This window comes from Dipodomys ordii, unplaced genomic scaffold (assembly GCF_000151885.1).
Source record: "Dipodomys ordii isolate 6190 unplaced genomic scaffold, Dord_2.0 Scaffold171, whole genome shotgun sequence".
NCBI classification, from domain to species: domain Eukaryota; kingdom Metazoa; phylum Chordata; class Mammalia; order Rodentia; family Heteromyidae; genus Dipodomys; species Dipodomys ordii.
In genome coordinates, this window is record NW_012267387.1 from 238,916 (window position 1) to 253,184 (window position 14,269).

Sequence of the window (14,269 nt, forward strand, 5' to 3'; positions counted from 1 at the left end):
CACTGTATTTGATGTCGGTATAATTTGTGGAGGGGAAGGGGAAAAACAAATCGTTTAAATAGGGATACAGGTGGACCCATTGCAACAATGAGAAGTATAAGTCATTATATCGAAAAATAAACTTTACAACGTTGGTGTGGGTGAGGGGAGGTAGTGGGGAAAATGGGTGGGGGGAACGGTGGGAGGATGGGAAGGGATGGGAAGGGGAAACAAAGGAGGAGGCTACAATGCTTGATAAGAATTGTACTCATTAATTTGTCCATGTAATCGTAACCCTTCTGTACAGTATTTTCACAATAAAAAAATACAAAATACCTAGGAGTTAACCAAAGAGGTGAAGGACCTCTATAGGGAATTTTTTTTTTAATTTGGAAAACAATATTGAAGACTTAATAGGATGGAAAGATAATCTGAGCTCCTGGATTGGAAGATTTAACATTGTGAAAATGGCAATACTGCCCAAAGTAACTTTCAAATTCAATGCAAATTCCCAACAAATTTGTTTAAAGAAATGGAAAAGGCAACCAAAAATACGAATAACAAAAGATCCTGAATAGCAAGAGCAAGTCTTAGCAAGTGGAACATTGTAGGAGGAATAACAATAATAAACTTTATACTCAATTACAGAACCATGGTAATGAAAACAGGTTGGTGGCAACACAAAATAGGTCAGATGACCAATGGAACAGACTAGAAGACCTGGAAATGAACCCACAGATTTAATAGTTGATAATTTAATATTTTATAAAGGGTCTAAATTTAATATTTGATAATGGATCTAAAATAAAATAGAAAGAATAATAGTCTCTTCAACAAATGGTGCAACAAACTAAATAAAATAATACTTAAAATTGTATCAAAATTACAGGTAAAAGTGACTATATAAGTGAACTGAGAATGTTCAAACATTGTAAATGTGCTAGACAATGCATACATATAATTCTTATGAAGTAGGAAAAATTATTTATGTTGCTCATATTTACTATAGAACAATGTAAATCCATTATTATAAATTATGGGAAGACTGCAATGCAGTTGCGATTTTCATTTGTCTGTCTTTAATATTTTACCATAAACTATTAAATGAAAAAGTTTTATTAAAACTTAAATGAAAGATTTCATTAAAACATTACTGTATATCCATTTATGGATTTGATCATCTCCCTCTACTTCTTCTGTATTTTCTGTTTTTCTTTCATCCTCATCAGCCGGGATAGTTGTCATCATTATAAAGTTTCCTGCTCTAATCCTCTTTAAGCTCGCTAAGTAGCACAAAATCTATAACAGACAAATGAAATATTATGATCTAGAAATCAAAAGTCACTACCAACGAAATCACTTAATAAAGGAGAGAAAGTTTGGAAGAAGCTTCAATAAATCTAAAATTACATAATGGCAAGAATTGGAAGTGATCTGTCAACAATGACTAGGAATGAAAACACAGGAAATTCTACCAATAAGAGTCAGAAAGTCTGATTAAATAAAAAGTTAAGACCAAACAATAAATTAATTCCAATAAACTCAATTCATCATCAATAGCCCTGGGTGACTTAAGAAAAAAATCTGAGCCGGAACCAGAGAAATGTAAGTTCCATGGTTTCCCTCATTGTAATACCAAGAATGTGCCTATAAATCTATAAGTAAATTAACTAAATGTTTAAAAAAGTAACACTGAGATATGGTAAATGATACAGGTCTCTAAGCGTTACACACAGTGAGAACTAAAGAGGATATTTATCTTTAAAAGACATTTATTTTGGTTACGATTATAGAGCTTTAATATTTATCAGTGAAAAAATAGGCATGAATCTTGACTCTTTATTTTTTCTCTCTTTCTTTTTTTTTGTAATACTGTAGGAGGAACCTAGGGTCTCACACATACTCAGCCAAGCTATACCCCTCAAACCATTTCAACAAAGATCTGAATAAACCATTTCTCATCAACATACTGAGTTTTCTCCAGGAGAGATCATGGCTAGGACAAAAAAACTAGCCAGATTTTTTAAATAATAAAAGAATATTGAGTACACATGGAGATTACCCTATAGTAAGGCTAGAATTAGCATGTAAAAATCCATATAATACAACAATTAAATAAGTTATTTTCAACCATAAACAAATAATTAAATTAACTTAAAATTATTCAATTTAATTAAATGATTAATACATGATTAAATAAATTGTTTTTTTCAAGGTAAATTTCAACAAACAGGAACAAATAAAAATAAAAAACATACAAAGCAACAAAGAACATATCTTATAAATATGTTAGAAACAATAGCAAGAAAGAAAAAACATTTGAGTCCCTATCTTGGAGTTCATTTTGCCTAACATCAACGTATCTGATCGTTTCTGCTTGTCTCAGACATATACTAGTTATTGCAAATAAGGTGGACCTATTACAACAATGAGATGTACAAGACGTTATGTTGAAAAACGAACTTTACAACAATGGAGCGAGGCAGAGGGAGAGGGGTGTGGGGGGAGGGGGAAATATGGGAAGGAATGGGAAGGGGTAACAAAGGAGGAGGCGACAATGCTTGATAAGAAATATCCTCATTACCTTGCCCATGTAATTGTAACCCCTTTGTAAGGTATTACAAAAAAAAAGTTCAGGAATCTAAAACACAAAACAAAACAATATCAGAATCTATATACAAAAAGGAATAAACTGAAACTGTAATCACATTAGCTTAAATCAGGGGTACAGATGCTATATTAAAGAACCTACACTGCACCTCTAGGAATTAGAGAAACAAACCCAAAATAAGTAGAAGTAGCGAAATAATCAAGTAGAAGAAAAATAATTAGAGCATAAAACACAATAGCAATCATCAATATAGCAAAGAGGAGGGTCTCCAAAAACAAGAGGGCAATCAGACTAAAGTCAAAATCATAACAAATCAAATGTGTAAACAACAAATTTACACGCATCAACACATACCTCCCATTATTCTAGATGCCAGAATCAGTATGGTGGAAATAGCCGTATTACCCCAAACCACTCACAGATTCAATGAAGTCTCCAGTAAATCCTATCATTTCCTTTACTGAAATAGAATAAGCAAGGCTAAACTTTGTAAAAAAGAAAATCAAAAACTAGCCAGCACTATCTTAAGACACAAGAACAATACTGAAGTATCCCTATACCTGTTTTGATCTTCTACTGTAGTGCCATAATGGGAATGAAAAATACAAATAAAAAGACACACATAGATCAAAGAAATACACAATCAAGAAGTAATGGCAAACAACTCTAGGTATCTGATTCTTGGAGATATTGCCAAAAATACATGAGGTAACCATGACACCCTTGCTAAGGGGTGGAATTGGGAAAGTGGATATCCTTGGGCCAAATACTAAAACTAGACCTTATCCTTCAACTTGTACTTTTTTTAACTCAAAATTAATCAGTTCTTGATAAAGAGTGGAATTTTGCAAGTAATAGTGAAAATGAAGGGAAACATTTAAGTAGAACTCAAATACCACATAAAATAATAGCAAGAATTAAGCTCTGGAAATGAAAGTGGTAAATCCTTTGTCTCATTCACAAGGCCCTACATTCTACCCCCAGCACTGGAAAAGCAAAGTAGCTGTGGTTGCACCAAACTGAAAACCTTCAACACAGTGAAAGAAATGGGGGACAACCAAATGAATGTTTGAAAATCTTGCTAGCTATTCATCTCACAGAGGATTAATAGTGTAAAATTGAAATACCAATAGGAAAAAATCCAATCAAGGAACAGACACATAAGTAGACACTCTAAAAAAAGTAGCAATGGAAAATCAATACAGAAAAAAGTCCAATTACTTGAGCAATGAGGACAATACAAATAGGTAAAGCTACATAAGTTACCCATCCACCCAGACAAAAATTGCAGTTTTGGTGGTGTCATCTAAAAATTAAAGATTGGAGATTCTTCAAGGAATTGAAACTACCTGTGCTGGTGTCTCATACCTGTAATGCTAGCTGAACAGGAGGCTGACACCCAAGGATCCTGAGCCAAGGCAATAGGGGGCAGCAAACTCCATGATACTCTTTCTCTTCAGTTAACTAACAAAAAGATGGTAGTGGAGGAGTAGCTCCATGATGTGGTAGAGCATCAGGCTTGAGAGAAAAAGCCAATCAAAAGTACAAAGCAAGACAATCAACAGTGGCTCATGCCTGTAATCCTATTTGCTTCAGATAGCTGAAAATGAGCAGAAGACATTAAGGATATGGGAGAGCAAAAAGTATATAGGACAAGATATCAGAAATGGTCATAAATAGAGTGGGTAACTATGATCAAAGTGTGTGACATGTGTTGTGGAACTACAATATGAACCAGATATTTTGCCCAAGCACCATACTGTATAAAAATTGAGAAACATTGCCAAAACTTTAGTGGGTAGAGAATTGAGTCAAATCTTTAACTATTGGTGTCTAATTGCAGTGGTCTACAAGAAAGACTTAGTAGATGAATATTGCTAACTGTAGTCACTAGGATGCTTAAAATGTTACTAATCCCAGCAAAAAAAATGTACTAACCCAGACCAGACTTCACTTTGTATCTGTGGGTAACTAAGTAACATCCATTGGCTGAAACCATAATACTCCATGTGCCTACATCAGCACAGTAATAAAAGCACTCAAAGCCAGGCACTGGTGGCTCATGCTTGTAATCCTAGATACTCAGGAAGCTGAAATCTGAGGATTTCAGTTCAAATCCAGCCCTGTCAGGGAAGTCTGTGAGACTCTTATCTCCAATAAACCGCTCAGAAACAAGAACTGGCACTGTGGCTCAAGTGGTAGGCCCTAGCTTTGGGCTGAAGAGCTGAGGGACAGCGCCCAGGCCCATGACCGACAAAAAAAAATACTCAAATATATTTTGGTAAATTAATAGAAGGAAAATCAGCTGAGCATGGATAAATAGTGGGGAATAAAAAGAATATACTAAGCCAGGCACTGGTGCCTCATTCCTGTAGTGTTAGTTATGTAGGAGGCTGAGATCTTAGGATCTTGTTTTCAAGCCAGCTTGGGCAGGGCTTATCTTCATTTAACCACCAAAAAGTACCAGAAGTGACTTAAGTACAAGAGTACTAGCTTTGGGCAAAAATGTTCAGGGATCGTGCCAAGTCCCTGAGTTCCCACAGGATCACAAAACAAAGAAAGATAAATATACCAGAGTTGTGGATCATGTCTGACATGAAAAAAAGACACAAGGCTTAGCTTAAAACAAAACCTACTTGTTTACTATAAGTGGTGTGTGTGTGTGTGTGTGTGTGTGTATGTGTGTGTGTGAGTGTGTGTGTGTGTGTGTGTGTGTGTGTGTATGCATGCATGCACTTACCAGTCCAAGGGCTTGAAATCAGTGCCTGGACACTGCCCTTGAGGTTTCTTTTGCTCAAGGCTGTCACTTGAGCCACAGCTTCACTTCCAGCTTTTCACTAGTTAATTGGAGATAAAAGTCTCACAAATTTTCCTGCCTGGGCTGGCTTCAAACCTCCATCCTCAGATATCAGAACTGTGAGTAGTCAGGATCACAGGCATGAGCCACCAGCTACATAAGAATTTCCATCAATGTCCTCAAAATGTAGGTGTTACTAAAGGAAAGTTCTCATACTACTGGCCTAGGGGGCAAGGAAATGTGACTACAGCATTTTAGAATGGAACACGTGGCAGTATTTCAGGTTGTTAGTGATAACATCATTTCATGTTCTGCAATGACCATTGGCATGGAGGAGATACAAGGATACTAAAGAATTTACCAGCCTGAGGACAAGCAGAAAAGGTCAAAAGCTATGTACATATGACCATATAAGATGATGTTAATCTATCACAACTTTACACATCCCCACAAATTACCTGGCCACTATGGTACTATGCAATTTTCATTTGTTATCTTGACCAGAAAAGGGATGAAGTCCTATCAATAAATTAATAAATAAATTGTAAAAGGAAAAAAGATAATGTTAAGTGAAATGAACCCCAAGAAAGAGACACAAATTGTTTTTTCTTTCTTATTATTGTTTTTAATGTATCTAAAATGTACTATGTGATTTTTTGTTTCTTTTGTATGTTCTTCCCCACAGTGTAATCACTGTTTTCACTGTATTTGATGTCAGCACCCTGCATCTTGAATATACATTTTTCAATTTAGAGAAGGGAAGGGAAATAACAAAATGCTGAAACAAGGATACAGGAAGACCAAGAGTAACAATGAGATGTACAAGACACTATGTAGAAAATGAAATTTACAACTGGCGGGGAGTTGGGAAGGTGGGGAGGCAAAGGATGGTAGGGGAAAAACAGAAAAGGAGGTAACAATACTCAATAGGAAATGTACACATTACCTTATTCATGTAACTATAACCCCTCTGCACACATAAAAAAGAAGAAGAAAAATTTACCAACCTGGGAAGGAGAAAACACATGGAATGAAATAGAGTCTTTCTTACTGCCAGGCAGGAAAACACTCAACAATAGATGCAAGACAAAATAAAGAAACAGATGTTCCTGCTGCAGTAGAGGTGGGAGGTCAGTGTAGTGAAGACAGAGACCATTGATTGTTTCTGCAATCATTGCCAAACCTGAGAACATAACAGTAAAAGGGAAGAAAATGATTAGTTACTTACGGTATGTTCTCTTCTTGCCTAGAAGCTTCACTGTTACTAAGATCAATTCCCAAAGTGTAGAGAGGGAAAAATCCAGCAATCATCACATCTCCATCCATGTGAGAACCATGCTTCATAGCAGAAAAGCAGCTAGTGCCAGCCAAGGACCTGACAAGGAAAGGAAGCTGGAGAAGAAGGAGTGTGAAAGTCATAAGGTACATCCCGGAAACTTCCACCAAGCAGAAATTCTGGCAGGAAGTGAGAACCACAATGTCAGATACCTTTATTCACACAAATGTGTACATATGTGTCTTTTTATTGCCAGAGATCTATACTGTAGCTCATCTTTCATCAAAGCCTCTGATGAGTCCCCAGAAACTATATCCTGGGGCTCTACATCTGTGGCCTTCATCCAGGAGAAAAACATGAGTTGGAAAACGTGTTTGTGGATTTGCCTTCTTCAGGCCAGGTGCTATGATTCCATCCAAGACCACAGAGAGTGAGGCCCCAGAGATGAAATTATCTTGGATAACTTTTTGTCCAACATCTCTGTCAGGAAACCATTTTCATGAAAGCCATTTGGGATGATGCAACTGGATTGCCTCAGAAGATGCCATGTGCTGTGCATGGTGAAATGTCCTGAAGAGACTGCGTCTGTGAGATGTTAACCAAAGTTATGAGGGCATCACACCCAGAGGGTTGATTCACACACACCATGTCCCCAACAGCCACCAAACACTGGTGGTTGATCCAGCCAGGTTTCAATGGGAATTCCATGTGCAGAATCCTACAAAAATGCACCCATTTACTACTGCCTTAGGAAACAAAGATGCTGCTGAAACCAGCAATTACATGTCAGTAACTCAAAGTCAATGCTGAAATTGAATCCCATTTTTGCATTCTGAACTGTCACTCTCAAACAAGTACTTACACATGCTAACCTAGGTATTTTCATGTTGCACCCTTCTGAGGACATATGATAATAGAGGAATTTTTTCTCAATGACAAACCAAAATCAATATCAAAACCTAGTGTATGATTTTTATTTTTCCACATATGTTAAACTCAAATCCATACAGAGACCTCAGTGGCCCTGTTGAGATTCTACCTCACCACAGTAAGAATGGCTATAATCAAGAAATCTAGTAACAACAGATGCTGGAGGGAAGAATTGGAGGAGTATCGGTGTTAGTTCTGCTCTGAAGGCATAGTAGAATTCAGCTGTAAATCCATCCCATCCTGGGCTTTTCTTAGATGGGAGGTTCTTACTCCTGTTTCTATTTCAATACTTGATATGAACCTGTTAAGTAGGTTTAATTCCTGTTTGTTTAGTTTTGGCATGTGGATATTTGCTAGGAAAAGGTCCATGTCTTCTAGATTCTCAAACTTACTAGGATAAAGGTTTGAGAAGTATTCCCTTATAATGTTCTGAATCTTGGTTGTTTCTGTAGTGATGTTTACATCCTCATCTTGAGAATGTTTATTTGGGTGTGTTCTCTTCTTTTTCTGATAAGATTTGCAAAGGGTCTGTCATTTTGTTAATTTCATTGAAGAACCAACTGTTTGTTCTGTTGATTCTTTCTATGTTTTTTGGACTCTAATTCATTTTATTCTGAATTAATTTAAATTATTTCTTTCCATCTACTGGATTGAGGTTTATTTTTAGGGTCTTTTTCAGGGGGTTCACCATCTCCAATTTCTTGATGTAGGAACTCAGCCTCTGAGTAATGTCTTTGTTGTGTCCCAAAGGAGCTGGTAATTTGTGTGTTAATTTTGTTGAATATCATGAACATTTGAATTTCCTATCAAACCTCTTCCATGACCCACTAGTGATTCAACAGTGTGTTGTTCAGCCTCCATGTGTTACAGAACGTTCTTTGCTCTCTTTCGTTGTTGAGTTCTAATTTTATTCCCTTGTGGTCTGATAAAATGTAAGGTATAACTTCAATGTTTCTGAATTTGGACAATTTTGCTCTGTGACCTAAGATGTGGTCTATTTTGGAAAATGTTCCATATATTGCTGAGAAAAGGGTGTATTCTGATTTTTCTGGGTCAACTATTCAGTAGATGTCTGTTAAATCTAGTTGATCTATGCATTTTTTTAGATGTGGGGTTTCTTTGTTGAGTTTTTGCCGAGTTGATCTATCTAGTGCGGAAAGTGGAATGTTAAAGTCCCCAACAATTAATGTCTTTGGATCTATGTGAGATTTGAGGGAATGTAGTGTTTATTGGTACATTTGGGTGCTCCATTTTTTGGCGAATAGATATTTAGAATTGTAAGATCCTCCTCAAGGAAAGATCCCTTAATTAGTATGTAACAACCTTATTTATCTCTTCTCACTAATTTTAATTTGTAGTCTTTTATCTCATATTAGGATTGAAAATCCAGCCTGTTTTGGGTGTTGTTTGCTTGGTAGATTTTATTCCAGCCTTTCACTTTCAGAACATGTTTGTTTTTATGGGCTAGGTGTGATTCTTGAACGTAGCAGGTAGAAGGATTTTAATTTTTGATCCAGTCTATGTTACATAAATTGAGAGATAAGTCCATTAATGTTGAGAGTTAAGACTGAGAGTTATTTGGGAGTTCTTGACATTTTATCCACCTTCTTGGGGGCTTTGGCAACTGGGTTCTTCCTATGGTTCTTGGATTCTCAGTTTGGGTGCGGTTTTTTGGCCTTTATTGTGGTCTTGTTGGCTTTCTAAGTGTAGGACATCTTTAAGAATCTTTTGTAAGGCCGGTTTGGTGGAGATACATTGTTTCAATTTTTCTTTGCTATGGAAGGTTTTTATGTGACCTTCGGTTATGAAGGAGAGTTTAGGTGGGTACAGAATTCTTGGTTGATAGTTGTTTGTCTTTAGGGCATGCCATCCATCATTCCAGGCTGTTCTTGCTTTGATTGTCTTTGCTGAGAAATCTGAGGTGATTTTAATTGGTTTCCCTTTGTAGGTGATTGATCTTTTCTCCTTGACAGCTTTCTCCTTGGACTGAATTCATCCTGTGTGGATTATAATGTGACAGTGGGATGTCCTATTCTGGTCTGGTCTATTTGGAGCTCTAAAAGCTTCTTGTATCTGAATAGGCCTATCTTCTTGCATGTTTGGGAAGTTCTCTGCTATGATCCTGTTAAACAAATTTCCTAGACCATTAGCTTCTGTCTCTAGGTGCTCCTCTACACCCATTATCCTCAGATTAGGCCTTCTGATGGTTTCTTTCAAGTGTTGAATTGATCTATCATATTTCTTGGATTTGTCTTGGATGGTTGTATGTTCTTTCTCTATAATATCTAGGCTGTCTTCAATCCCCGAGTTTCGATCTTCTGCATGGTCTAATCTACTGTCAAGACTTTCTACTTTGTTTTTTATTTCTTTTCCTTCTAATTGTTCAGCTTTAATGGCTTCAAATTCTTTCTTGGAACTTTCTTTTAGATCTTGTATGAACTTCTTTACTTCCTTAATTTGGTGTTCAGTGTTTATTCTCAAATCACTTAGTTGATTGGTTATTGTTTCCTTGGCCTCCTTTCCTTCTAATTGGTTCCATTCAGCATTCCCTTTGTGTTTTCCCTAGATTCCTTCAGTTGTCAGTTTATGGATTCTATGAATGCTTCTATTGATCTTTGTCTTTGCTCAATCAGATAATGTATTTTCTGTATTACTCTGATTAGCTTCTTCATGCTCACGCAATTCCTGTATTTCTCTTTGAGGATTTTCAGCCTGCTCACCTAATTCCTTTATTTCTCTTTGTTCTCAGCATGCTCAAGCAATTCCTGTATTAATCTATGAGTGCCTCCCTCATGCTCAAGAGATTCCTATATTAACTTTTTGTTCGCCTCATAATGCTCATGAAGTTCCTCAATTAATCTTTGCTCTGCCTTGTCTAGTTCCCTATCACGCTCACACTGAGTCTTTTTCAGGTTTTTGAATCTTTTCATTCACCATGTTTACCAGTAGTGTTTGTAGAGCTTTTTGGGAACTCTCCTCTGGATAATACATTAACTGTTCTGTCACCTGATTATCATTAATGGAAATTGAGTACTCAGACTTGCCATTTCTCCTGTGTTTTTCCAGCTTGTGTTTATCTGCCTATTTGGTATGAAAGCAAGACCAATTTTGTGCTAGAACACTATTTCAAGGCAAGCATCAACCAGAATCCTGTAGTTGCACAATCAAAATGGCTGAAGATACAATCCAGTTCAACAGATACAATCTATTCAACATCAAACAACTATGGATTAATGGGCTAAGAACAGCAAAGAAGGATTTGGCAAACCAGAAATTATAGGTTTAGGAAGAAATGTGGGGAAAAATAGGATCAGAGGGATGTGGAAAGGTAAAAGAAGAGTGAATTTAACCTAGTCCTAATCTCAGAGAGGGAAATGGATTGGATAGAAACATAGGAGAGAAATTTTAAAAAAACCAGGAAAATGGAAAAACAAAAATTTAAATTTAAAAAGTGAAACACAAAATTTATGTAAGCAAAAAGAAATGATATTCAGAGAAGAAAAGGGTAGGATGAGAGGAGGGGAGGGATAGAAAGGAGATATGAGAAACTAAAATATAAAAAAATTCTTAAAATTAGTTACTTGAAAATTATATAGGTATAAAGAGATAATACTGCTCTTAAAGAATTTAAGCGATGGAGGGGGACCAAGATGCTGACAGGGCAGTAGGGAAACGCCACAGTTCTCCCCAACCAAAAGGAGAGTTCAAGTTCCAATGCTTAATCTCCCCAAGAGACTGACAACAACAAAAAGATGAACACTCAGAGAAAAACAGGAGGTGGAAAATAACAAAAAAAAGAGAGGAAAAGAAGAATTTCAGAACAGAGAAAAGTGAAGACCCCTCCCCCAACCTTCACTGGCAGCATGGCAGCATGCCAAGCCGCGGCCAGCCAGACCGGCAAGGGCTGCTGGAGTCCCAGAGACACAGGGAGCTGTCTGCAGATAGCACAGAAGCCACCTGAGGTACCCGTGTCAGACCCACCGATTGTGACGACCCAGTGGGGGCTGCCGGGGTCCCAGAGACACAGAGGGCAATCTGCAGATAACCCGTGCAGAAGCCGCCTGAGGTACTGGTGTCAGACCCACTGATTGCAACGACCCGGCGGGGCCACCGGGGTCCCAGAGACATAGGGGGCTGCCTGCAAATCATCCATATCATCCACGCAGAAGCCGCCTGAGGTACCAGTGTCAGACCCGTGGACTGTGATAAACAGAGAAACCCCCGAGCCCAGAATTCGGCCCCACAATGGGAGTCCCCAGAGCTACATGGGACACCCACAGAACAGCAAAGCAAAATACCTACAAGGAACTTGTGCTGATACAGAGAGTGCAAACCCCAGCTCTCAGAACCTGTACGGAGGCCCAGCCCCCACCCCTCACCCATGGTGTGGACACTGTGGACCCCACACCTTCGACAGAGGCAGAGACAGAAGAGAATCACACAGAGCCACCACCGCCCAGCCCAACCCGTAACCACCCCAACTGAACTCGGATTGCAACAGCAACTGATGACCTGCACCACACAGAAACAACTAGCTCCAGGGTGAGTACCCCACAGGGGACAGTGTATCCCTCAAGGGAGACCAGAGCTGGAGGGAATCCCAGACCCTGACCCAGACTCCCTACCCCAACACCCGGACCACAGGACCCACTAAAACCGGGAACTGTTCAGAGCTCCACCAGCCTGTGGAGCACACTCCGCTAGCCAGGCTAGAGCAAGACTGCTCCTGGAAGGGAGCTTAAATGCCCAAGCGAGGAACAGTGCCCCTGGGTCAAGACAACCAACAGTAGAAGAAATTTGAACTGTGTGCCCCAGGCTGCATAACCTAGGTGGTATACACAGCAGCACAGGCCCCAAGTGGGGGGGGGGGCAGGACCAGGACGGGATCAGGCGCTTGACCAACACAACCAACTCCTCTCAACTGAAGTCAAAAGCTGATCATATGCCTCAGCAGAGGGGAGAAGAACAGGGAACTGCACCCCCTGGGAAACATGCCTGTGACAACAAAAGACCTGGAGGCTCAGGACATGAGAAGACCAAACCCCACCAAAACCCGACCCATATACTCTAGGCTGGGAATTGGGCAACACAGGCCGCCAGCACCTGATAGTAGGCAGGAGCTCAGGCTGGTAAGGTGGCTCAGCAGTAGAGTGATAGTCTTGGGTGCATGAGGCCCTGGATCTGATTCCTCAGCACCACATAAGCAGAAAGGGTCAGAAGTGGTGCTGTGGCTCAAATGGTAGGGTGCCAGCCTTTAGCTGAAGAGCTGAGGGACAGCACCCAAACCTAGAGTTCAACCCCACAACCACCCTCCACCCCCCCAAAAAAAACATCAGGAGCCCATAGCAGACTCCAGCATCTGGGAGAGTGCATCCAGAGCATCCGATCTTGCCAAGAGCACCCATAGGAGCAAACACAAGCAATCTAGGCTGCTCAATCCTTCCAAAGCTGGGAATTGCCAGCGATCTACAGCAGAGAGCCGAGAATCCTATGTAGGTCAGACCAGCAGCCGAAGGTAGGCCCCCAACAGAACCCAGATTAGGCACAGACTCTCTCTACCAATACAGAATCAGCAACCCAGCAAAGACAGACACACCAAAACAAAATTGCAGATTAGCCTCCAATAATCCCCGAACCCCCATGCGAAAATCACAGAGAAAAAGTACAAGATTTATCCCCACCCAGAATAGCAAGCTATCCTCAATAGCCAGCAGCCATGCAGGGGAGAGCCCCAGTGGGAGCAAAGCAGGAATGGAAGACAAAAGCTACATCAAAGGGATGCTGGAGACAATGACTAAAGAAATAGAGTGAGAAATAGACCAGAAATCGAAAGAGCACAAGGATGAACTATCAAAAGAGATACAGGATATCAAACAGGAGATACATGCAAAACTAGAGGCAGCAGAAACCTCAGTAAGAAATGAGATAAATGCCAAATTAGAGGCAGTACATACCTCATTAAGAGGTGAGATCAGCATTTTGAGAACCAACATCGAATCCATAAAGAAGTCCATGTCCTCCATGCAAACCACAATTGAAGCCACGGTCAAAGAGTGAACAAAATGGAATGTAGAGTGTCAGATACAGAAGACAGAATACACCAACTGGACCAAAAGGTGACCGATATGGAAAAATCACTCAAATTAAGCCAAAGGGAAATTCAAAAGCAAGCAGATAATGCCAAGAAATTTAACCTTCGTATAATTGGAGTGGACGAAGGTGAGGAATTGCAGAGCAAGGGAATGCAACACCTATTTGACAAGATAATCGGTGAAAATTTTCCCCACCTCAAAAAAGAACATCTTACCTACATAACAGAAGCATATAGAACACCCAACAAGCAAGATCCCAGGAGAAACACTTCTAGATAGATTATAGTAAAAAATGATAGATCTGAATAATAAGGAAACAATCTTGCATGCAGCAAAAATGAAGAAGGAGCTATACTAAAATGGGAAAAAATTAGAATCACTGCAGATCTCTCCACACAAACACTGAGTGCAACAAAGGCCTGGGAAAGCACCATACGAGCCCTGAGAGCCAATAACTGCCAACCCAGACTGATATACCTGGCAAAGCTATCATTCACATTCGATGGAGAACTGAAAATTTTTAATAGCAAAGAAAGACTAAATGACTACATAAACATTAAGCCAGCATTACAAAGAATACTAAG

General features: G+C 39.2%; 1 protein-coding gene across 1 annotated transcript in view; it reads right to left on the reverse strand.

The window, feature by feature from the left end:
- Nucleotides 1-11,751, reverse strand: part of LOC105998703 (vomeronasal type-2 receptor 116-like) — a 30,553-nt gene extending 18,802 nt beyond the window's left edge. The window contains exons 1-2 of the mRNA XM_013033492.1: nucleotides 11,560-11,751; nucleotides 6,616-6,779 (exon numbers count right to left, since the gene is read on the reverse strand). Of these exons, the coding sequence (XP_012888946.1) occupies nucleotides 6,616-6,779; nucleotides 11,560-11,751 (356 nt within the window). The remainder of the gene's footprint in view (nucleotides 1-6,615; nucleotides 6,780-11,559) is intronic.
- Between the last annotated feature and the right edge of the window lie 2,518 nt (nucleotides 11,752-14,269).